At 48.1% G+C, this 25,448-nt stretch overlaps 1 protein-coding gene across 5 annotated transcripts in view; it reads left to right on the forward strand.

The window, feature by feature from the left end:
* Positions 1 to 25,448, forward strand: part of RUNX1 (RUNX family transcription factor 1) — a 254,923-nt gene that overhangs the window by 132,413 nt on the left and 97,062 nt on the right. For 3 of the 5 annotated variants that reach the window (XM_027041648.2, XM_027041646.2, XM_027041645.2), the window contains exon 3: positions 20,395 to 20,433. The exons of the other annotated variants lie outside the window; for them this stretch is intronic. In XM_027041648.2, the coding sequence (XP_026897449.1) occupies positions 20,395 to 20,433 (39 nt within the window). The remainder of the gene's footprint in view (positions 1 to 20,394; positions 20,434 to 25,448) is intronic. 5 annotated transcript variants of the gene reach the window in all.

Consider the following 25,448-nt stretch of genomic DNA (forward strand, 5'->3'; position numbering starts at 1 on the left):
CAGAGGCCAAGATGTCAGCGAGTCCTTGTTTCCAGCACTTCCTGACTCACTGCATGACCTAGGGCAAGCCACTTAACTAGTCTGCGTCTTCATGAATAAAGTCTGCCTCGCCGATGGGCATCCTCCCTGTGGAGAGTTCTTCCATCACAGGCCGCAGTGAACGGATCTTGCAAAGTCAGCTACCAGAAGACAAGCTGCCAGGGGACGACCACGCTGCGCACAGAGCTGGTCTGCCTCTTTCAAGAGCCCTCAGCAAGCCACGTTTCGATGGAGTTCTTCCCACCACACACCGGCTGAGACAACTCTCTCGACAGAGCTGGGGTGACTTTTCCTCCAGAGTGCTGAGCCGATTGAGTAACCGTTGGGTTATTTCATGCCTCTTGAATGTTCGACGTCTGAGCGGCTACACACACTCGAACCTATATTTTACCCCCATTGACAGGCCCGGAAAAGACATATGGTTTGGATTTTTAGACAGCACTCCATGTAAAAAAGCCCTTCCTCTTCAGAGGCGTATTTTTAGAGTCTCTGAAGTGAAACTCTGGGGTGAATTCAATCCATTCAGTCCTCGGGGCCAATCGAAAGCCCAAAACACAACATTGTGTCAGTATAAGACATTGTTAACTGAGATGTCAGAAAATCAATTAATTACTTTTAAGAAGCAGTTAAGAGTATCCCTACGATGCCGCCGTGTGAATTATTAAAGAATCCGATGTAAGGGCCCCACCCCCACCCCAAACTGAAGCCCTGTGTCATGGGTACCAAATCATGCATCCTGCCCTGAAGCCCAGTTGAAAGGAGAGCAAAGATGAAGGGGCCACAGAGAGAGAGAGAGAGAGCGCAAAAATGAGACATGGCTTAAGAGACATAGTGCCTAGAAACAGTCCGAGCTTGTCGGTGCCTCTGAATGCTGCCCCAGCAGTGACACTCTGTGTCCTGGGTTCTCTAACGTGTACACCTACCTGTTCAGATGATGGCTGCCGAAAATGTGCCCCCCTCCACACGGCTCCGTTTGCAGATGGCAGATGGGCAGCCCTGAGTCAGAGCCCTACAGTTTTCTTCCGTCTCCGGAGCCCTGCTCATCCCAGAAAAAGACTCAGGCAAAGCCCACTGCTCCCTCATTGCACCTGCCAATTCTATGCCTGCCTGCAGCCTTCACTGGGCCGGGGGTGGCCCCCGTGGGTGGGAGGCCAGGGACTTCTGTCCCCTGTTGCCGTTGACTGGGAGAACTTGGCTCAGACCCAGTCACACTCACCCGTATATGTCCTATATATCTGGGGCCAACTCAAGACTGACCTGAAGTTTTAGATACACATCAGATGTGGATTCCCCGAATGGAGACAGGATCCCTCTCCGTTCCACTTAGCCTGCATCCCAAAGACTAAGAAAGCTGTGGAAACAGAGGTCTGCACTTGCTAAGTGAGGCACCAGGCAGGGGCACAGGGGTCAAGGAGTCTCCCTTGCTGTGTTTCTTTGGTTTTGATCTGGCCAGAAACGTTTACCTTCTGAGAAAATCCATACATTTGCATCACCAAAGCATCAGAACCGCTGTGTGAGGAAGAAAACTCCTTCACGGGTGGGGTTGTGGTTCTCACTGCTTCCTAAACCCTGAGGTGCTTTCTTAGGTTACTGACCATCAATTTCCAAAGGCCTGGAGGCACCAAGAGCCACAAAAGAGGCAGGAGGTTCCGCAGGCTTCTACACCTACAGGCATCCAGTGATTTAAAAAGCAAGTTGCAAAGGGGAAGTGTTTTTCCCCCCCATTATCTAACACCCGGAAGCAGTTATCTCCTTCCTCTGAGATCTGGGCTGACTCAGGGCACACCAGGCTGGAGAGGCGGCAGCTCCAGTCCATCATTCATTCATTCTTTCATTCATCCATTCATAGAAAGTATTCCTTGAAGATCTACCCAGTTGCGAGCACTTTTCTCCAGCAACGAACGGGACAGTTTCTCCCTCGCTGCACCCATTCCCTTGAAGCGGGGAGGCAGGCAATAAACAAGCGAACACAGAGGTTAAATAAGACAAATGCAATGATGAGAATAAATCCATGTGTGGGAGCTGATATGGGTGGCGGTGCAGAGGTCGGGAGTGGGGTTACTGTAGCTGTCGCTTTAGCAGAGGACCTGTGGGCAGGCTTGGGAAAACACCCAGGGTCCAAGTGATCCGGGCAGAGGGAAGGCGCGTGAAAAGGTCCTGAGGCAGGAAGCCCTTGGCGTATCTGAAGCACAGGACGGAGGCTGCGGGACACAGGTGCTCTGTGAGGTGAAAGTGGTGGCTGGGTCCGCTCGCCCAGAGCCTGGAATTCTGAGCTTCCTGGAAAGCCCTCACGGAGTCTGGTTAGAGGAGAACCACGATCTCTGCCTGCGTGACTGCAATGAGGCTGGCCAGGGGGCTCCTGCCCTTTCTCCCTGCCGAAAAGCCCAACACCAGGCAGACTGCAGGCCCCTCCCCCATCAGAGAGAGCGCGGGTCCAAACGTGACTGTCAGGTGCATGACCCTGGCAGAGCTCCCCCTCTCTCTGTGCCTCACAGATCTGATCAAGAACAAGAACCACCCCCCCCCCCCCACCTCCGCCGGGGCCATTGGATGCAAGCTGTCTGCTTTCAGGAACCCTGGTTGTTACTATGGTCAGCATCATCTTTATTTCCTACAGTATATCCCCAAAGTGTATTTTTGGGGCCGATTTTTACCAACTTCTGTATGGCAGGCATTCACTGAGCACCTACTCTTTATCTCCCTGGGTCCTGTACCACCACAGGAGAAGCTTTGTGAGTCAGATCAGGAAGCGTCCCTTTTCCCCCACCCAAGTCTGCGAGTTCCTCTTGCGCCCAGAAAGTCCAACGAAGCTTTCGGCATTCTCCTCCTAGGTCTTGTATTGAGGTTTCTTGCAATCTTGAAATGAAGCGCTTGCCTGGGCACTAGGATTCCCTACGGGTTGTCAGGAACAAGCCGTCCCCAACCCCCTAGGGCCCGGGACCAGTCCGGGTGGGGGATGGGTTCCCATTCTGTCCAGAGCCCAGGGGGCTCTGTCCTGTGCACTCCGAACCACTACTGGGGGCCGGTGGGGAAAAGGGAGCTTGACTCTCCTGTCCGGGGCTAGTGAGACAGAGGACAAAGGGTGCGAGAGACGTTTGCCTTTGCCTTTAGCTTTCATTATGCAGTTCTTGACTTCAGAAAGACAGTTCATTTGTTCTGAGTTCCCAGCAGCCTGAACGAATTCCCCGCCAGAAAGAAAAAAAAAAAAAAAAAAAAAAAGTTTTGAAAATCATCTCCGTCATTGATGATTCGATCAGGAAATTACAAAAAAGGAGAAAAATGAGACCGGGGGGAGCTTCGAGCCCTCCAGCCAGTGGGGCAAAAGCAAGAGAGCACAGCCAGACATCGGGGAGCCACAAGCCATGACTCAGGCCCACAGATAGCAGCGCTGGTTTCCCAGGATGGCAGGCAGAGAGTGAGTGGGAAATCCAAGCGCCCGTGGGGAAGAGAGGGCTAGGCCATGCGTGAGGCTGGCACCGGAGCTGGTTTGTGGAAGTCGATCGCGGGGCCGGGTGACGGAAGTCTTGATTTGTTTAAAACTGAAGCTGTCGCCCTGTTTCAGCGTCCACGCTGGCCTGTGGGTATTCCTGGCAACCACAGAACCCCGCATGATCGCCCATTCACAGCCCGGTGGGTCAAAGGTTCAAGCAAAGAGGAAGGGAAGGGTGAAGAAGAAGAGAAAGGTGTAGTGTGAGCCAGTGGAATCCTGGGGAGAAGACCCACCGTCCTAAAGATCAAGTTTGAATCTTGCCGGTCCTTAGCTGCTCTTTTATACTTTCCCGCTATGGAGTCAACGCGTCTCCTCTCCTGGAGGATGGCCAGGCTGGAGCCAGAGGACCCCGGGACCCCACCCAGGGGGGAGCCCTCCTGAGCCGGCGGCAGAGCTCACACCTCCTTCTGGAGACGTGCGGGACGTCAAACAGAACATCACCTGTTTTTTCTTCTGTTTTTCTTTTTAAGAGATTTGATGCGGTCCCTGTAAGGACGGGCGTGCCACAGCACGTGAGTGGCATTAGGAAGCTGCCTCCGTGCCAAGAGGGAGGGACGCCACCTCCCGCATCTGTCCTGGTCTCTCCTCCTTTCTAGTCTGATTTTCACAGTTGCGGGCTGGACCTTGACATGAGACGTGCAAAAAATGAAAAGGGGAGGGGTGAACTTATAAACCTATCTGATGTGATCCAAATGGATTCCATCTGTTTTCCATAGAGAGGGGATATAAATAATATGAGCAAGCATTAATTCGTCCTGCAAGGGTTAGTGCTCAGTTCCAGAAAGTCCCATACCGAATGAGAGCAAAGCAAGGGTCTGACGAGGACTCTGGCTGTCTTCTGCCCACAAGCTGCACCAGGAAGGGAACACAGAGCTGGCTGGGTGTGATGTCAGGCCCGCCCTCCGTGGGCACTTTCTCCAATCTAAGACAAGCTGCCCCTTAGCATGTGGGGGTCTAATTTGTGGGAGAACAAAAAGCACAAAGTATTTGCATGGGATAATCTGTTGCAGAACGCCTTAAACATAAATAACACGATTATAGTTCTTGTTATATATGTGTGTCCCCCAACCCATATGCGTGCACGTGTGTGCACATACGCGGGCATGCACATACACACACACACACACACACACACACACACACACACGCAAGCCCCAAGAAGATCTATCACGGCAGAAAGATCAATGACTCTGTTCCTCTTTGTTTAGAATTATAGATAAGCTTTTTACATCCCCTGAATCATTGGTCACATTCAATGTATACGCAAAAGAAGTTCAAAGGCCTACCTTGACAAAGGACGTTTGGAGAAAGATGATAAAATGTCTCTGATAAAACACACACAAAAGACTTTAGCAAGAAAGACCTACCAATTAGGAAAGCAGCGCTTGGGCATTGGGTGTGAAACCCTGTTATCTACAGCTTTGGCGCTCAAAGATAGTGGCCCTGAGCGTAAGGCTTTATCTGGCCTCCACAAGAATAGAGATTGCACCTCTCCAGAGCCATCCTGTCTGCAAAGCCCAGGAAACACCTTGCAGAGAAGTTGATGCAACATTTGCCATCCCAGCCCTCGGTGACAGTTAAAATAGTGTTACAACATAGCGTTGAGCAACGGCCTCGCCCTATCAGCGAAGTCTATGTTGCAGCCCACTTTTCCCCCGGAGAAGCAAAGATGACACTTTGGTGACATTTTTTGGTTCCCCCTTGACTTTCAGGTTAGACTATTAAAGAGAGGGAAGAGACATTCTTCCTTCTACCTTTCCAACAGAGTATAGAAATCCTTTCCCGATTGGGGCACCAGGGTGGCTCAGTGGGTTAAGCGTCTGACTTTGGCTCAGGTCATGATCTCACGGTCTGTGAGTTCGAGCCCCCCTGCCCCGATAGGCTCTATGCTGACAGCTCGGAGCCTGGAGCCTGCTTCGGATTCTGTCTCCCTCTCTCTCTGCCTCTCCCCAACTTGTGCTCTCTCTCTCTCTCTCAAAAATAAATAAACATTACACAAAAAAATTAAAAAGCCTTTCCCAATCGACGTCTCCGGCAGAAGATCAGTAGTATTTACTGCTTACATTTTACTGCATTATTCTTGAGACTTTCAAAGGATTCCCCGTATCTCTTCGTGGAAGATTTATTACTCTGTCCCCACAACGTCTTCAGGGCTGGAGTTTAATTTATGTGATTGCAATCAGGAAACCACTTTGAAAAGGAAGAAATCAATTTAACTTTTCGTGAGTAGTAAATTTTCTGTAAATAAAATTTCACAAGACCCTCCTTTTTTTTTTTTTTTTTTTTTTTTAATCAAGAAGTAACAACATGGCTGTTGAAACGGCGGCAGGTTTTGGGGAAAGATTCTAATTCACAGGTCAGGGGGTCCCAGATCCACCACTATTTCGAGACCTTGGAGAAATCACTCATTTTTCCATTCCATCATGAATGGAGTATACAGGGTGTTTGCTAAGGCTGTTTTCACCTCTTAAAATGATTGGATGCTAGTCTACGAAGGGGTGGCCTTCAAAACATTTTCCTCTGGTTTGTTTTGTAATAATCCTTTTGCCTTTGATGACCGTGCTTGGCTTTGCAAGGTACATCAGCCATTATGATTTCACGTGGTCTTCTTGAGAACTTTGAAAATGGCAGGATGCCAAGGCCAGTGAGGAAACTGAGGCATGGGAAGGTTAGGAGCCCTGCTGAGAGTCACAGAGAGTCACACACTGGGTCACCTAACAAAATGAGTACTAAGATAAAAAAAGACATTTCAGGCCAGAGGCTTTCAAATTTTTTTTGAATGGCGAGCAACAGTAAGAAGAAAATTGTATGCACGACTCAGGAAATGGGTCTAGCAGTCAAAAGAGGGGCTTCAGGAAGCAATACTTTTTCTCACTATTTGCAAAGCTCTCTATTTTCCATTTATTCTCTTCTATTTTTTTTTCCCTTTCCTCTCTTTTCTTTTTATTGTAACAAGAATCATTATTATTATTTTTAGTTCACAACTAATTCGTGGGCCACAATATATGGTTTAGAAGTCACTTTTCAGAAACTTTTTACATGACAGTGACCTGCTTTTTCCCAAGTCAGAAAATAAGATGTACTCCCCTGAGTTCTGAACCCACAGGTGAGTACCAAGTTGGGTTCTCTTGTTGTGGGTTTCTCGCTCTGTAGAAAGCCCCCCAAGTCTGTATAATAAGGAGGCACAGTCCTTAGAGTCAAGCCTTCCACCCTAGGCAACTCATGACCCTCCCGGCTCTGAATACACCATCAAGTCCTAATAAATAATGAATACTAATGACAATATGGAGACACCTGTTTGCACTGTACTCCCAATAAAGTCAGAAGGATAACTGGGGCTGCTCCCTAAAAATGGCATATGGCTCTCTAAATAAAGGGCTTTAATGCATTTTATATTTAAACTATAAGGCCATGGGCTCAAACCCAAATTGAGATGGGCTCTGCTCCTTAAGTACATTCTGGAAAAGTCGTTGAAATATTTATCCACCTATCTGGGTTCAGTGTTTCTAAAGCAGCTCATTTCCTTGCACCAGGCATCTCTAGTGGGCCTGTTTGCAAATGCCCCTTGAACTGGGCAGGGGCTGACTGTCGGAAGCAAAGGCTGTCCTTTCGGAAAGTCATTGTCTATGAAACTTCTCGCATGAGAAGTATGAAGAGCCACGTGGTTTCCACAGCACAGCACACAATTCAAAGATTGATTTCCTACGCACCTGGGCAAATTCTTACTTTCTGTACTCCATCCCTACGAGGCCACACTGCTTAACCCTTTAAGCCTAAGAGGATAATAGTCCCAAACGTAATAGGATTATTAAGAGGATTAAAGGTGATCATGTCAGGGAAGCCCTTACCACAAGGCCTATAACTCAGAAGTGGCTCACGCGTTGTTAGAGACTTTTATTATTTGCCCACTGACATTTGCCGTATGTACATATACATATATATATATATATTATATATATATATTATATATATATAATAACCGTATTAGCGTCACTAAGGCTTTCACTTTTGATGAGTCAATTCCATGGCCGTCTCTGTTCACATAGACTAGGATCATTTGATGGGTCTCCAGAGGTCAAAGCACCTAGCCTCTCAACTTCAGGTCCACAGATCCCCAAACGTGTTTAAACCTAGCATAGCCCAAATCCAACGCGTTCGTGAGCGGCACGCTATCCAGTCGGCTCCCGACATGCTAAATTATTTCCTTGACCTACTAAGTCCATCGGATCTATGCTTGTATGTTAGTTGCGTCTTTTCAAAAAATAGAAAAGGCTCACATTTATTTTTAAAGATCCGAACTTTTGTCTCAGAGGGGAACTTGGCTTTTCTCAGGAATGCTGACTTATAACACGAGTCACAAGTGTCTTTCTTCCTTCTGTTCAAAGCAACATACACAGACTTCCAGCTGACAGATTCTTGTTCACAGGTAGCTGCTGAGGAGTTATTTGGGGTATATGTACTTTGGAATTCAACGTGCCAAAATCTTAAAGACCAGTGAGAAGATATTTTTTAATAGAAGTTTTTTGTTTTTTTTTAACTGGAGGGTCAGGGGTGGGATCGCAGACCCACTCGATAAGCTTCAGGTGATCTAGCAGTTTCTAGATACTCAATCCACTTTTCCTTTTTAGTTCCAGATACTTGGAGCTTAGTAAAAGCCAAGAGAACATTCCACGTGTGTGGTAGTCATTCTCCACCATGCATTTGCTGCTTTAGTATAACGTCCTAGGTTGTATCTGCCTTTGTCTCTAATTTTACTCATTTTACTCGTAAGAATTCCAGAACTTTTACTTTTTTAAATGTTTTTAAACATTTATTTATTTTTGAGAGACAGAGACAGCATGAGTGGGAGAGAGGCAGAGAGAGAGGGAGGCTCCAGGCTCCGAGCTGTCAGCACAGAGCCCGACGCGGGGCTCAAACTCACGAACCGTGAGATCATGACCTAAGCTGAAGTCGGACACTTAACCAACTGTACCACCCGGGCGCCCCAAGAATTCCAGAACACTTTTAAATATAAAGATGACTAGCGACAGAATAACATTCTCATTAAGGAAATTTTTTCTTCCGCTGCTTTACCTTTAAGGCAGTGTCATGTTCTCGTTAAAGAAATGCCTTTCGGGGAGAGTATGATTAATCAAACCTTCCTTTATTGTGATCAGAAGAAAAAGAAAAAGGAAGAAAGAAGGAAACATACACAAAAGTGAAAACTAAGTTGCCATGTAACTTTATTTCCTTCTCATTCCTAACATTCAAGGGGTTAACCAGAGGTCTTAATAAATTTCCAGTCTAATTGGGAAGGGGGGAGGATGTGGAAATCTTTTCAGGAACGAGATGAAAATTGCCAGCCTCCACGTGCCTGAGGCAAAAAGACGAGAAATGAAATCTCTCGTGGGCTTGGTTAGTGAGGGGGAAGAAATCTACATCTTGCACTTCAGGTTCACGTTAAATAATGATCTCCAGAACGGTGGGACTCGGGAAAAGGGGTCTGCCCGCGTCTCTTAGACGGGGCCCACCAGGCAGTTCCTGGACAGTATCTGTCCTTCATTCAGCTCACCCCAGACCCGGCTCCAGACTCTGACCACTCAGCGTGGTTTGTGTAGACAAACAGCGGAGCCCCTACTGACATGTTTGGGAAAAGCTTCTTTCCTCCCGATAGAAGTGTGTTTCATTATACAGTGTGTCCACGGAAAGCGTTCTGGGCTAAACAGACAGTTTCTACTTTAGAAGTGGTAAGGAAATCCACTAGATCCGGCATATGTTTCTCTCAACACGAAGATGCCCCCTGAATGGAGACCTTGACACGTACAGAACATCTTCTAATTAAATGCTTCTTAAAAATTCTTTAGGCCCACATTTATAGAAATACTTTCTGCATGCCCTTTTTCAAAACTTACCCTAGAATGCTGTATTAACCAATAATGCTTTCGAAATTGTCCTCCGGGAGGAATGGCTTCATATGCATTTGAATGAAGGGACCTAGAGAAGCAAGAAAAAAATGGCGGTGCTTTATGGTCACTAAAGAGCGGTGCATTCATTGGTCAGTTTAACTGGAAATAAACTTGACTTCATTTGGGGACTCATTTGCCTTCACGGTGGAGTAATCCTCTGTTCCTTTGTTATTACCATTTTTAAAGAACTACCTTCTCTGCAAAAATGTGTGCTAAAACGCCTTCGAGTGTTGTTTGTATGCTTAATCATTTTTAACAATTTTTGGATGATCTCTTTATATTGCTTTCGTTGTACATACAAGTATAAATTGGAAACTAGCTAACAGATGTTTATTTTTCAGATATTTTTGTTTAATATTGTTAAAAATTATTTTTGCCTTCCTTCCTACCTTTCAAGAACAGATGACCTGTACAGAATTAGTACCATTTATTCATCGCAAAAAAAAAAAAGTAGAAAAATGTGCTTTTTTGAAACATAGATTTATGATGACATTTTTCTAAGCAAGCACAAAGCAGTCACATCAAAAAGTTTAAATCTTACCTAACTAACACTTTTTGGTTAAGAAATAAACAATGATGTTTCATAGGAAGTCTCCACAAAAGCTTTTAATATTCCCTTTCATCATGTGTATGGTATACTCTTCATAAAAATGTGATTATTACTAGAACATAATCGTATAATCTTAATGTAATCTGAAAATATGTAACTATTACAATGCAGATCTTAGGATTTGTATAAAACAGAAAATGTAATTATGTAATTAGAGAATAGAATAATCACTTCTATGGCTGCTTTTTTTTTTTAGCTATTTTTTATTTCATGCTACTGTGTGGTATTTTAAAGCTTTGGTGGAGTGTGATAATTCCATGACCCCACAACAAAGCAGAGTAATGATAATGTTAGCCCGCTGTTTCGTATATAATTCTGTTTTCCAAATCTGCAGATAGCAGGGTTAATATGCGAGGATTTGCCTTCTTATCTGAGTGCCTGGAGCACACTCTAAGACCAACATTTGGCAATTTATTATTTAATCGATCGATGTAGATTTCTCAGCAATTCCTCGCAGAGAACTACACTGCTTACTCTGATTCTTGAGCAGATTCCCATGTCCAGGACAGGTGGCAGATCGGACAATCAAGATTCATCTCAAACTTCTGCGGTCCCTCTCTAATAATTTCTGCTGCAATTGTGAGCCAATTTCTCCGCAGTCTCTGGGGAACCACAGATAAGAAAACACTGCGAAGTTGATTCTGGGTTCCCCTTTTTCTTTCTTTTCCCCTCTCCACTCAAAACCCGAGTTCACTCCAGCCGTGTGCTGACCTAGGTCAGCACCAGATCAGGTCAATTTCTCACAATTCCAGGTGGCATTTATATGTAAGTGTTGATGGTGCTGAAAAGCCCCCTTGTCCAAATCTCTCATTTTGTAGGAGAGAAAACTGAAGTTGGGTCCGTGTAAGTGTCTAAGTGGCTAGTAGCAGGAGGAGGCCGAAGCCCCCTTCCTGGTGTGCCTCTACCAGTGAGAGATGAGTTGGGTCCTCCTGCATCAACCATATGGGGGGGGGGGGGCGGGTGGGAGGAGTTGTTGGTTGCACGAACAACCCGGTCATTCATTCAATCATGCCATCAACAACGTCAAAACTTCTGCTGTTGGGAGGGAGTGAACAGTTACCCAGCCATCATCCCATCACTTGAAGATGTATGTATCTCCTTGCCCGCCCCTTTACCCACCATGGTCCACATTTAACATCACGTGGGCCCGCCCACAGCTCTACCAGCTCAAAAGGGGTCATTGGGTTCATTTTATCAAACTGACCTACAGTTCACCCCCAACCCTCCTTCCTATGTCTAACAGTTCAAGAACGGGTTAAATCGACTCACCTACTTATTTTTAGACGTAAATGTTGCACGGGGAGGGGGAAGAAAAACATACCTTCCTATTTCATAATTCCCCAAGTGAGAGAGGAAAGGTAAATTATACACACAAAGAATAAAATAAACTGTTCCCCTCTGGGAGGAGAGTTCATCGCAAAATGATGTGGGAAACAAGGAAAAAGGCTTCTGTGCGTTCATTCCTACATTCATTCGTTTCTTTTTTTACCCAACTTAGAAAAAGTGTGTTTTAGCTCATCATGGCGGGATGGTTTTAAATGCGTGGACTAAAATTTAACCTAAAGTAAAGCAGACGTAGAAGTTATAAGCTGTTTTTATAGACTCCTGTCATCCACCAGAAAAGTTTACTCCTGTAACCGTCCCCACTTGGGGGACTCAGAATCATGGGAAAGCACATAAATTCGCTTCCCTATTCAGTAGATTTTTGAGGTGCTTCTTGATACTTGGGTACTTTCCCATAGCGCTGGGATAAGGGATGCCATTCAAAGAGGAGACCAGTTTCATGCACCCAGAGTGGTTTCTCAGCCTGTCCCAGGAAACCACCTTCTGTCCACGGCTAATGGAGCCAAAGAAACCGTGGAGAAAATCCACATCCTCTCTAGTCTCCACCCATCAGCCTCTTGACCTCTGCACTCACCCCACCAGACTGAGGGGTGGAAACCAGGTACGTTTGCCCTAAAGAGATAACTGGGACCTTCAGAGATTCCCAGCAGCCTCTGAGGACTCAAAACAGTGAGGTAGGGCCAGTCGTTTCGGCAATAGACCTGGTCCCATATCTTCCCCTTTGTTATTTTTTCTGAGCACTGGAAGAGAGGCGGATCTACTCCCTAACTTGGACCAGGAGCTGCCTCATCGATTTGAACTCTTACTGTATTTTAACCAGAAGATTGTTACCAAATTGACATCTTGAGTGATTTGGGAGGAAAATATGCTATATTTCAAAATAAACCTGTTTGTAAGAATTGCTATTTGAGAATGAGTATCATTTAGCTACTTTACAATTCTATTTTAAAATCACGACCTATTAAAAATAGAACTTCTTAGGGCACCTGGGTGGCTTAGTCGGTTAAGCGTCCAACTCTTGATTTCAGCTCTGGTCATGATCTCACGGTCTTGAAATCGAGCCCTGAAAAATAGAACTTCTTTTTCTAATCCCCATTGCTTACATGAAATTCATAGAAAATGAATCTTGTAAAAGAGAGAAACAAGGGATGCTTTGGTAATATCCTTTCAGGGCTCTTAGGAACCCCCGCGCTGTTGTATAGGCTGAGCCATCAGCGGCTGCTAAACATTACGTGGAAACGAAAACTGCATGAGGTTGGCTTGTGGCTCGTCCGTGGCTGTGAAGACGTGCCTCAAGGCATTGACAGCGGTTGGTAGGCTTTTGCAGTTCAGTTGCTGGCTCTGTATGGGTGTGCGCGCTCGCGTGTGCGTGTGTGTGTATCTTTCTGCCTGTTAGTCTATCGGGTGATACTGTAATAAAAATTCTGAACTTTGCTTCAGGAAAGCTCAGAGGGAGAACGTGAGTCAGGAAAGATGCGTCACTTAAGGGCCTTCCCTGACAGCAAAGTTAAAAGCAGGGCCTGCTAGAGCGCCGGCAGAATAGTAGCAACATTGCTGTGCAGACGGAGTTGTGTCTTGAGCGGTCACTCTGGAGGCGCACTGTCCAAAACAGTAACCACTAGCCACAGGTGACCCTTAAGGACTTGAAACGTGACTACGGTGAATTGAGACTTGCTATACACACAGGACTTTGAAGGACTGGCTGCAAAAAAACAAAGAATGTAAACTCTATCAATAATTTTTATATTGATGACATGTTGAAATGCAAATGTCTGAGATACAGTGAGTGAAATGAAATATATCATCAAAGCACTTTCACCCATTTCTCTTCACTCGTTTAATGCGGCCACTAGAAAATTTTAAATCGTGTCTATGGCTAACATGACATTTCCGTTGGGCGGTGTTGTCCCAGAATGAGAAAGAATGCCCACATAGTTTAAATGAACCTCGTCAGGGTCTAGGAAAGAAATTTTGACAGGGGACAGTATAATGATATGAACCATCTTGCAGTGTAGTTGAGCTGGCTGGTTCTAGCTGGGCGCTCCTGAGGCAAACTGCTTGGGTCGAAAGTGGGCCAGTTACTAAATCTCAGTTTCTGCAGCGGTAAAGTAAAGGGAAGAAATATGAACCGCTTGTTACCAGAGGGTTAAGGGGAAGAGCACGTGTAAAGCACTTGCTGTACGGTGTGCTAGAGGGTGCACTGATAAAAGGTAACTTGTGTTGCCGTAGTGAGCTGCCATCACAAAATCATAGACTGAGTGGCTTCAACAATGGAAATTTACTTCTCACAGTTCTGGGGCTGGAAGTCCAAGATCAGGGTGCCTGTCATGGCCATGTTCTGGTGAGAGCTGTCTCCCTGGCTTGCAGATGGCTGACTTCTCACTGTGTGCTCACATGGCAGGGGGAGAGAGAGAAGTAGAGAGAAAGCTCTCTGATCCCTTCTCCAAAGAGCGCTAATCCTGTGATGAAAACCCCGCCCACATGACTTCATTTAAACCTAACTGCCACCCACAGGCTGTGCCTCTTAATACCATCACACTGGGGGTTAGGGCTTCATCATATGAATTTGGTGGAAGGGTGGGGTGGGCGGGGCACAAACATTCAGTCCATCACAATAGTTTAAAAAACCCAATCAGAAATAACTTTGATGTCAATTTGCATTTGGCAATGTTGTTTAAGAAAACCTTTCAGACACTGCAGTCTAGCGTGTGCTGGGCACAACTCGCTGGATACTGAGCAGGTGCTCTCGCCTTCCCTGAGTGTGGTCCATGAAAAGGCAGCAGCACTGAGAACTTGTTGGAAATGCAGGATCTCAGGCGCCCCCCAAACCTGCTGAATCAGAATCTGCACTTAACCAGATCCCCAGGGGCTTCAGAAACATATTCAGTTTCTGCAGTACTGTCTAGGGATTCACAAAGGAGGAGGACAGCCTCACCAGCAGGAGTTCAAAACCTAGAGGCGATGTGTTTACGTGGGGGTGAGGGCGAATCAGGAGACAATAAGACAATTATACAGGGGACATTAAGGGGGCCCAATGAAAGATATCCTTGCTCCCCAGTGATCCAGAACCAACTGTGAGGCAAAGTAGCCAAGCAGACAGGGATTAAGATATCAGCTTTACATAAGAGACTCCTAAATATGGAGAACAAACAGAGGGTTACTGGAGGGGGGTGTGCGAGGGGGGATGGGCTAAATGGGGGAGGGGCACTAAGGAATCTACTCCTGAAATCATTGTTGCACTATACGCTAATTTGGATGTAAATTTAAAAAAATAAAATTAAAGGGGCGCCTGGGTGGCTCAGTCGGTTAACCGTCCGACTTCAGCTCAGGTCACGATCTCGCGGTCCGTGAGTTCGAGCCCCACGTCAGGCTCTGGGCTGATGGCTCAGAGCCTGGAGCCTGCTTCCGATTCTGTGTCTCCCTCTCTCTCTGCCCCTCCCCCGTTCATGCTCTGTCTCTCTCTGTCTCAAAAATAAATAAAATGTTAAAAAAATTTAAAAAAAAGAAATCATTTAAAAAATAATAATAAAACTAAAAATTAATTAATTAAAAAGGAAAAAAATATCAGCTTTATCACCAAGGACTGTGAGAGAACATAGCTCAGGACATGGCTTCTTGCCATTGAACCCCATAAATAGACACTTACTCATTAGCACACAGGCAGTGTTATCCCAAACAAAAGGGAAGGGAAAGGCACACTCAGAGTACTAATTTTCTATTGCTGCCACACTACCAAATTACCACACCTACTTATTAGCTCAGAGTTCTGTAGGTCAGAAGTCCAGTTGGGCTCAACCACGTTCCCAGCTTAGGGACTCACGAGGCCAAAAACCAACCAGTGCTGGACTGGCTGACTCTCATCTGGAGGCTTTAGGGGAAAATATTCTTCGAAGCTTCTGCAGGTTGCCGGCAGAATGCGGTTCCTTAAGGACTATGAGATGGGGTCCTGCTTCCATGCTGGCCGTCAGCCAGGGGTCACCTACAGAGACTGCTCTCCGTTGTGCACATGGCTCCCTCCATCATCCAGCCGACGATGCAGGCACATCGGATCCCTCTCTCTACCTCTTTTCCGCCCCAGCCTGAGAAAACTCTGCTTTTAAAGATCTCATGTGATTAGATCAGGCCTCCAGAATAATTGCCCTTTTGGTTGACTCGAAACCAACGGATTGGTAACATCAGTCACATCAGAAAAATTCACTGTGCCACGTCACATGGCCAGGGCGTGACATTTCCTCATATTCGCTGTCCTCCAGATTCGGGTGGGAAGTCTTGAGGGTCCGTTTTAGGGTTCTGCCTCCTGTGCCTGGTTTCTATTCCCAGAGCTACTAAGCAAGCAACTCAGTCTTTTATGGTGGAGGAGGAACGAGGTTGGGGCAAGAGGCCAAGAGTTTTACAACGAAGAATGTCACTCCACATAGAAACCAGAAGCCAGGGAAGAGTTGGTCCCATTACTTGGCTCTTACACACCCCACCCTCGATACACTCAAATAGCTATAACATAAAGTAAAATATAGTCCAAGGGTCACCCAGAGGACACGGAGACCATGAGGAAGAGTATATTTGGCCCTTGAGGGAAAATTTCACCCAAGGCACAGGGATCTGAGACCACTCCAAGATGGGAATGAAGGGTAGTCCTTAATCCTGCAGGAGAGCGCAGAAGAGCTCGCTCTGAAGCTGGGGTGCGTAGGGCATGTGTTCTGTGACCACGTCTGCAGACCAGTGGTATGGGAGATTAATCTGGAAGTACTACATGAAATTAATAGAAGCCCCTTTGTGGGAGACCTTTGCAGGAGATCTGGTGAGAAGTCATGAGAACTTGAACCAGAATGATGGCAATAGGGATAGAAAAAGGAGGGTAAATTACAACGAAGAAACCAAAAAGAGGACTTGGCAGCAGACCGGATGAGGTCAAAGGCAAATCCGTGGATCCCACTCTGGAGACCGGAGGGTGAAAAGAGCCAGAAGAGCTGGGTTGGCACGGGAGCTGATGAGTCTGATCATCAGTAAAATGCACACGATAGATGTTAATTTTCTCTCATGTCTTCAACACACCCGCGCGCGCACACACGCACACATCTCAACTTTGGGCTTTCCCTTTCCCTGCCACCCCGCTTTTCCCCTCCCTCCTCCAACAGGCACCTAGCTCCCCCCTCCCTCCATGCATTCACTGCCCCATCCTCTGCTCCACTGAATGTCTTCTAGCAAAAGTTACCACGGATCCTCTAGGGCAAATCCAATGTCATTGTTTCAGTCCTCATCCTCATTGGCCCCTCCTTGACCTTGGCCTTTGAGACTCATGCCTTTCCTCTCAAAACTCCCATCTTCTTTTGTGTCAAACACCCTATTCTCCTCTTTCTCTACCTGGCTCAATCCCCTTGGTCGGTCCAGGTCCATCTTTTTCTAATCAACCCCTTAGATGTTGACAATCTCAGATTCTGTCAGCGCTCCCTTCTCCCCGGACACTGTCTCGGCAAGATGTGAAACCACCACAGATGTGTGACGATTCTGCACTCGTTACTTGTACCCTAGACCTCTGCCCTCAACTGCTGTTTTCTCCACCAGCACCTACAGCTCTGTTCTGTACATCCAAAGCCAGATCCTCGGGTCGACCTCCAAACCCTTCCTCCTCTGGTCTTCCCTCCTGCCAGTAATGGCACCTGGGCCGGAAGCAGGAGAGACTCCTCTCCTCCCCTCTGCGGCCATCTCTTCCATCTCCATTGTCCCCACCTTAACGCAGATGTTCACAATTCCTTGTCCAACAACTGCAGTAGCTCCCCCGTTCCTCATCTCTACCCCCTCCTACTCACCCATCCACCTCTGACACATTTACTTCCCTCAAACAGATGTTAATCACGATGTTCCCCAGACTTCAAGGCTCTGATAGAACCCAGTGGCCTCCGGTTGAAATGCAAATTTCTTCAGGTTTATAAGCCGCCTACGACCTGTGTTCCTGTCTGCCAGCACTGTGTCCTCTGTGAGCGCCCTCATCCCAAACCTACTCTCCAATGACACCAGGAGTGACGTGTGGGTCTGTTTCAGAAATTCACGTCTTTCTCATGCTGACCCTTCTGCCAGGAGCGCCTTCTCCCCTGTCCCCTCCCACCTTCCTGAAACCTTCCTCCAGCCCTGCCAACCATCTGGTAAAAATCTACCCAACCTCCAAGAGCCAACCCAAGTACCACCCCCGCCAGGTGGTATGCCCCCTCTTTTTCCTGTGTCTCCTCCCACCATCTTCCTGGAGTCATGACACTCCATGACACTCAGCAATAGCCATGACACTCTGTCGCTCTCCTCTATTTGTCCTTTGTTATCAACCAGCCCAGCACCCTGCCTGGCACACAGAAAGCTTTACAGATACACTGAAGGGAGGAAATCAAATACTTCATACCTGGGAAAGTCCTCAAAATGCCATTTTGAATGAGTGGAGGCCGGAGGGCTAGAAAGCCATTTAACATTTATTAAGAATTGAAAAGCTAAAGGGACCTTGACCTGCTCCTCAAAGTCTACAGATGGCCAGAAACAACCTCGGGCTGTGACTCCTAAGTATTCGAGATTTGCAATGTAAAGAATTTCGGGGATAGTTTCTAATGGAGACAATGAGACAGGAGAGAGTAAATTGAAAGATGAGCTCAGAGTTTAGTTTTTCAGAGCTCTCCAAAAGATACCCATAAAAATACGTAGTTGGGATAAAAAAGAAACATAGCTCAGACCCATAGGTGGACATGCGTCTGTGTTGTGTGTGTGTGTGTGTGTGTGTGTACATAGAGTGGAGTGACTTTGTCAGGTTTCCTAAACTCTCCAAGTGTGAGGCTCCCAGTCTGTAAAATGGGGTTGGTAATGGCATCCTGGCAAGGATTAAATGAAGCGAGGAATATACAAGCATTTTGGTCATTACCTGGCACTTAGTAGTTTCAAGAAGAGGGAGGGAGAGGGAGGGAGAGAGAGAGAGAGAGAGAGAGAGCTGGTGGATAAGTTGGCCAAATTGAGCTTTTGCTGCCATGAACCCCCAAGACCTCTCCTCTCTTGCGGTTTAGGTTCTAGCACATTTCACAACCCTCTGGGCAAATGACTGCCAACCTCCACAGGGGCTACCTCTCCTGCAGACGACCCACCCTCTCCGGGCTTAAGGCTAAAGGGCATGAGCACTGTGTCCTCAAGGCTACTGACACAGGACAAACTAAGGACGTTTCCCAACAGATGACATGCACACCTTCCAAAACTCACTCACTCTTGCCTTTGTTTTTAGGTTAAAAAAAGATCTTGGGTTTTCTCCCAGAATCCCGGAAATATTAGCTGTATAACTGGAACACTTGTTTTTCTATTTTGCTTCTTCTATTCCCCAGCCTCTGACCTGGGGGAGCTTCTCAGGGTCTCAGGAGGGAATGTCCAGGGTGGTAGGGTTTGCTGGTCTCTTCCGTATAAATCCAGCTGTCTGGTCAGTATTACTGTTGTGGATCCCCCCTCCCCCATGCCTATTAAAAGTAAACTTACGAACTTCAGGGTACATTTGATATTTCTTAATTTATCATTCATAAGCGCAAATGATTTTTTTCCCTGCTCTATTTATAAAAAAAACTCTTTACAGAGTCATTTTATATACATGCAAACCACAATCTCTCAGTGATTGGTTTTTTGAGGATGCTCCGTGGAAACTATACCTATTCAATTGCTTTAATCTTTCATTCTTTCATTATAGGGTAGTCCTTCAGAACCCCTTATTATTCTAGTTGTTCTTTTTGCTTTGGCAAAAAAAAAAATATATATATATATATATATAAAATATATATATATAATATATATGTATATATACATAAGACTAAGGAGCTGTAAATCTCGTTCTCCTGCCTATTTAAACAGCGTCTGGAAATCTGAAATAATTACCTCCTTTCTTAGTTTTAAAGTGTTTTTAAGATATATTACATTAATATTGTGGAGTAAGGTTGAAAGTCGGTCTGTGACATTGCAAATGCTCAAATCCGAAGGCTCTGAAAAATGGTGTATCCTCCGTGTTAAGCATTCAGTGCTGAGCATTTTCAATATACAAGGCTGTTCCAGCAATGTCAAAAGCAGAACATTACTGTAGATGTTCAAAGAAAAGAAGCTTCAGATGACTTTGCTTAATGGGTTTACCTATAACTGGACACGCAGCAGCAATATAGTGACACATATTTGGATGTGATCGTATGACAGATATTTTCAATAAAAATTGCTATCATCTGTTATGTCAAGAATGAGAGGTTTCAGGATAAATACTCTGAAAGATAAATCAGGATAAATTAGTAAAGGGAAGGAGAGTAGAGCAAGCAAGGAGGAAATATTTCCAACCTGTCCCATTGGAAGTAAATTATGATAATGTTTATCAGTTTGTTTCTTTCAGAGGAGGTATTCAAAATTGTTTATCTTCATTGCTTTAAAGAAAACTCGTATTTTTACCTCTTGCATTTCACCTCTGCTGTAATACCAATTTGAAGTGTTTTGGTATGAAGTAAGGGTTTGGTCTTGATTTCACCTTGAATTCTGATACACGTCTACTTCCTCCAAATTATGTCTAATGTTCATAAATAAATCACATTGGCCTCACATACCAAGGTTTAAAAAGGTGATTCTGTGAGAGAGAAAGATTCACTACTAACTATCAATGGAAAACATTGGTTGAAGTCACATAAAATTATGTGCATATGTAACAGTTCATTTTTTACTTGCTGGTTTACTGTTTCAAAGCTACTTTTGTGCCCAAATTGGACAATATGCTATAAAATTCCCCAGTGCTAAAAAGAGTGAGGGGCAATCAGCGAACAACAACAACAAAAAAAAAAAAAAAAAAAAAAAGAGGGGGGTGGAAATTTAGTTTTAATGCTGGTAATTATTGCAATTAGAATGAAATTTATCAACTATCAGTGAATTTAGTGTTTGCTGTCAGTACATTTACCCAATTGTTTTTATTTTCCCACTTTCTGTTCTTTCAGAATGTGTACACGGAATGAATCCATCTAGAGATGTTCACGGTATGTTGGATCCCAAATTCTATTTTTTTATAAAATATTCACATTCATATGATTTTTTATCTATGCATCTCTACAATGTATGACATAAATTAGCCAAATAATTAAGGCTTTTTTTTTTTTTTGCTGATTCACAAATACTTAAAAGCTGCTCTTCATATTGTAAATATCAAACCCTATAAAACATTCCAATGAAACTATAATGACACCCTCGGTTCTACAGCGTAGTTTACCACAGGTGCATTCTGCTTTTATTAAACGACTCTGCATGACTCTGAAAAAAAAAAAAATAGAGCTTGTTATAACCTAGTTTATTGCCTTTGTTACAGCAGTGGCAGTGCAAAATTTTTACGAGGGTAAAATGTTTACTAAGCATCCTAAATTACAAAAAAAAATTAACTTAAAAACTTTCTGCTTGCTACCTGTGAGCTACACAATGATGATGCTGGAGTGAACAGATCACACATCAACCATGCATCCTATGGAAACATTCCTATGAGGGAAGGATATAGTGGCAGAAGGAAAGACTCCTGTCTGCAAAGGAATTGGATTTCAAAAGTATAATAATCTCAGAGCCACTCCAGAAGGGGGGAAATGTTTAATCAAACTGTAATGTCGAAAACTGGATTGTGTGTATGGCAGGTTATTCACCTGCACTGATATGAACATGTTACTCTTCATAAAAATGTTCTCCATCCCTATGACATTATACCAACTGCACCAGCTTGCTCCAGAACCACTAGCAACATACGTGCCCTGGTTTTAATTCACTGAAGTGGTCACTGAAATAGAAAGGTTTTTTTTCTAGAAATACACTTTTAGAAATGTAATTTTAAAAAGATGTTACCCACAGAGGGGAATGTTGATTTAAGAGAATGGTTGAGCCTCTAATCCTACCTACAGGCATATTTGATTTTTGAGAGGGTTTTAAAACAGCAAAAATGTAAGATATTTAGATATTTTCTGAGACCACTTACAGTTATATACTGAGCTAACGCTGAAGAAAAACGTCAGTGAGCCATTGTTTTTTTCCCAATGAAATTGTTATTTTTATTCCAACTAACCAAATACTACTTTTAAAAATCCCTCTGAAAACTTACATTTCATTCCTGTTAGGGACATTATTGGAATTTCCCCCACGCAGCAAATTTGGAAAAATCTGTCCTACAGCATCCACCCAACACGTCGCTTCGTTGTATTTTTTATTTTGTATTATGACAAGAGTTAAATTTTAGTATTGTTCCAGGAGTGAATGCGGTAATGTCTCCTTTCCTTTCTTAGAGAGGCAGAGGAAGGGAAATTCTATATTGCCGCTAAAATGAGCGCTTTGGGTGGGAAGGAATTCTTCATTTCGCGTGCGAGGTTAATGAACTTTATAAGCTCTGTAAAAAGTCCTTCAGACTAAGGGATTCGAGGTACACCTTAGCTGAGCCTCATGCTGCCTGCTTTAGTTCCTCGATAAGGAAGGTGCAGTGCAGGGTTTTATTTCTCGTTTTCAAGTGCGCACCGCACAGCGCATTTATAACCAGCGCGGGTCCCGGGAACCCGAAATGCCCGGCGGCCGGATTTAGAATAAATCAGCAAAAGCTTTTCTCGCTTTTATCATCCTCGTCGACGTTCAAGTTCGAGGTGCACTGGTTGAAACTCTTAGCCGAGCAACGCCCAAGGTGCTGCCGTTGAAGGGCTCACCTTGGCGCATCTATCCCAGTACCTCTTTTCTAAGGAAGGGAACTTGACCCCGCCGGAGAGGCTGCCGCGGAGAGTCAGACCCGCAGCCCCCTCGCAGGGTTTAGGGTTTCAAACCGCCGGGGCCCCAGAGGAGCGTTCTTCTCTGACCTTTCCGCGCGGCGAAATTACCCCAATCCGCTACATCCCCCGAGTCAGAGCCCATTTTCGCCTCTGCCGCACTCCTGAGCCTCCCGCCCTGCGTCCGCGGGGTTCCCTAAGGATGCACTTGGCGGCTGTTCCCGGGAGCGCTCGGTGGGCACTTAGAGCGTTGTATTTGAGCGGCGGCAAAGGAGTTTCACTCGCCCCAACTCGCCTCTAGAGCCGGAGGCGGCGGCGGAGCCGGAGCCGGTGGGGGGGGGGGGGGCGGCAGACGGGGAGGCTTGGCAAGGGCGCAATGTTTGGAACCACCGGGCCAAGGTGGAGAGAGGACTTTTGGGGGTCTTTATGCCTGAAATGGGGCCTCTTCAAAATCATTTAGGAAAAACACAAAGGAGTTTGCTGAGACTTCAGACCCATTAAAACAAACTGCAGGTAGTTTGCTGGGAGGTCCCGGGCGTCCCGGGAGAGGAGCGAGGGGACGGCCCACCTGGGGAGAGGCTCGGAAAGGCAGACGGGAGCCTGAGCCGCTGGCCGGGCGACGGCACCCGGGACGCCGGGAGCACCGGTGGTGGCGGGAGGGCCGACCGCGGTTTGCGCGCAAACGGGTTTCGGGAAGAGACCCTGATGCGGGCCTGTCGGGACAGCCGGGACCCCCGCGACTCCCACCAGAGGGTTCCTGCACCGCCAGCTCGGCTGCCGGGATAGTAGGGGCGCAACGCGACCGCTGGGGCTGGCTCCGGCGGCCGTTTCCAGTCGTTTCTCCCCAAACTGGAGTTCTGACGAGAGCGACCCAAAGGCCCAGAGGAGGGCCGGCGGAGTCCCGCGCCCTCGGGGGCGTTCCCGACGCCCCGCGCGGCAGAGAGGACGGCTGCTGCCCCCTGGCGTCCGCCCCGGGCCCGCGGCCCTCAGCGCCTCCCGCGGGGCCGGCCCCCGCCTCCTCGCCGCTCGGCGCAGCCCGTGCGGCCTCTCGGGTCCTGGGGCTAGGGAAGCCGCCTGGGCCCCCGGGAAGGGCCTCCGCGGCGGGCCCGCCCTGGCCGACGCCTCCGTTAGGCCCCAGCGGCAGAGCCCGAGGAGAGTCCCGCGCGGCGGCGGCGGTCCCCGGCACTGTAGCCGCGCGCCCGCAGCGGGGAAGGAGGCGGCTGGAGGGAGGGGCCCCGCGGGGGGGCGAAGGGGAGGGCGGGTGAGGGACCCCAGCTCCCGGGAGTAGAAGTTGGGGGCTCCGTGTTGGGGGCGGGGTGGGCGCCCTCCCCCGCGGCGGGGGGTGAGTGCCGCGGGGTGCCAGGGAGCCCCGTGGCTGCGGGGCGGGGGAGGGGAGGGACGGGCCTCGGGCGCCGGGGTGGGGCGGGGCCCCCTCTAAGCTCCGCGAAAATGCCCGCGGCGCCGCGGGGACAGGCGCAAGGGAAGTTCCCGCCGGCGCGCAAAGCCGGGGTGGGTTCGGCACCCCAGGCCGCTCCGGCTCGCGGGGGCGGGGAAAGGAGCCAGCGCCGTTTCCGGGGAGCCGGAGGTGGGTGCGGGGCTACGGCGACCTAGGCCCAGCGGTGGGCTTTCGTGCCGCCTGCGGAGGAGCCGACGCTCCGAGGACGGGGTGCCAGCCCAGCGGATGCCTTCAACTTTCTTTCCCGTCGCTTGTTCTTTGGGGTCTTTTCTGATCGGGACACTCCTTTGCTGGCCGCACCGCGCACTCAGACTGAGGCGCGCTGCGTAATTAAGCCGCAGCCCGGACGCGGTGAAAAACACCAATTAGAGAAAGCAAACCAAGAGAGAAAACTAAAAATACAAAACCATGTTGGGGAGACCGAGAGTCGTCTGGCCTCGTTAAATGAATCAGCGTCACTTCGCTGCAGCTGCCCACCCGACCATGGGGCCCCGCGGAGCCGCTCTTCGGCCGGGCCCTCGGCCCTCCGGCCGCCCTCGCGGCCGAATCCCACCCACGCCGGGGAAGCAGAGGCTCGGCCCTGGGTGGCCGCTCAGGGCCCGGGGCCGCCCCGGGGCTCCGGTACCGATCCCGGGAGCCTCGCGGCGGCCGCTTCATCTCCAAGGCGCGGGGGGCGCCTCCCTCCAGCTGGTCTCCGTGCCCGGGCCGTTCCGGGCGCGGCGCGCGGCCCGAGCCCTCCCAGGGCCGGCCGGCCTCCTCTTTCTCCACCTCCCTGGTCGCCAGACCGCGGCCGCCTGTGGCGCCGCTGCGCACTGCAGCCCCGGGCCGGTGGCAGCGCGACGCTGCACGGGCGCAGAGACGCAGGGCCGCGGTCCGCACCAGGGCGGGGCCTCGGGCGAATGTGTGAGTGTGTGCGTGTGTGTGCGTGGATGCGAGTGCGCGGGGTGCGCGGGAAGGCCGCGGCAGCCTGGGACTCTCCACCCAGGCTGCGTACAGTAGCGCGCGGCAGCGGCGGGGGCGCGCGGGCCAATTCCAGGAGCCCGCGGCCGCGAGCCGCGCCCTGGCTGATACCGGAAAGGCCTGTGATTGGCCGGCGGCCGCCCCTATGCAAACGAGCTGAGGGAATGGAATTCCTCGGGCCGGGCTTACAGTAAAAGCACGTTCATTTCCAGGCACTCTCATTCATAGAGCCAGCGGGCGCTAGGCGGGACGGGCGCCCCGCGGCCGGACCCAGCCAGGGCACCACGCTGCCCGGCCCTGCGCCGGCAGGCACCTCTTCCCGGGCCTCCTGGGGACGCCAGAAGAAAGTCAACCTTTGCTGCTTCTCCTTGACCTGCGTTGGAGCTACGATTTTTTTTTTTTTTTCTTTCTCTCTTACTTTTGAATGAACTGGTTTCTTCTTGGCTGGATGTTTCAACTTCTTTCCTGCCTGTGAACTTTTCCCCGGTTGTTTCCTTTGACAACTGCAGGAGAAAGTGTGCTGGGCTTCGAGGCGAGCCGTGAAGTTGCATGTGCGTGGGAGTGTGCGTGGGAGTGTGACTGCGTGTGTAATTCGAACCACCGCGTCTGTTTCGATCTGCGCTGCGGAGCCTCCTCTCAAGGCCCGCTCCACCTGCTGCGGTTACGCGGTGATCGTAGGTATAGGAGCGTCCGGGCATTTAACCAGCCGGCGCTGAGGCGACGTTGGAGGAAGATCGTCTCGCTACTGCCCAAGTCGGGCTGACTCACCGAGTCGATGTAGACAGTGGCTGGCTTCGGGAAGAGTGCGTGTCTGCGTGCGTGTGACTCGGCTGCTGCTCAACTCCCACCAACCACA

The sequence above is a fragment of the Acinonyx jubatus genome, chromosome C2 (genome assembly GCF_027475565.1).
Source record: "Acinonyx jubatus isolate Ajub_Pintada_27869175 chromosome C2, VMU_Ajub_asm_v1.0, whole genome shotgun sequence".
Classification (NCBI taxonomy): Eukaryota; Metazoa; Chordata; class Mammalia; order Carnivora; family Felidae; genus Acinonyx; species Acinonyx jubatus.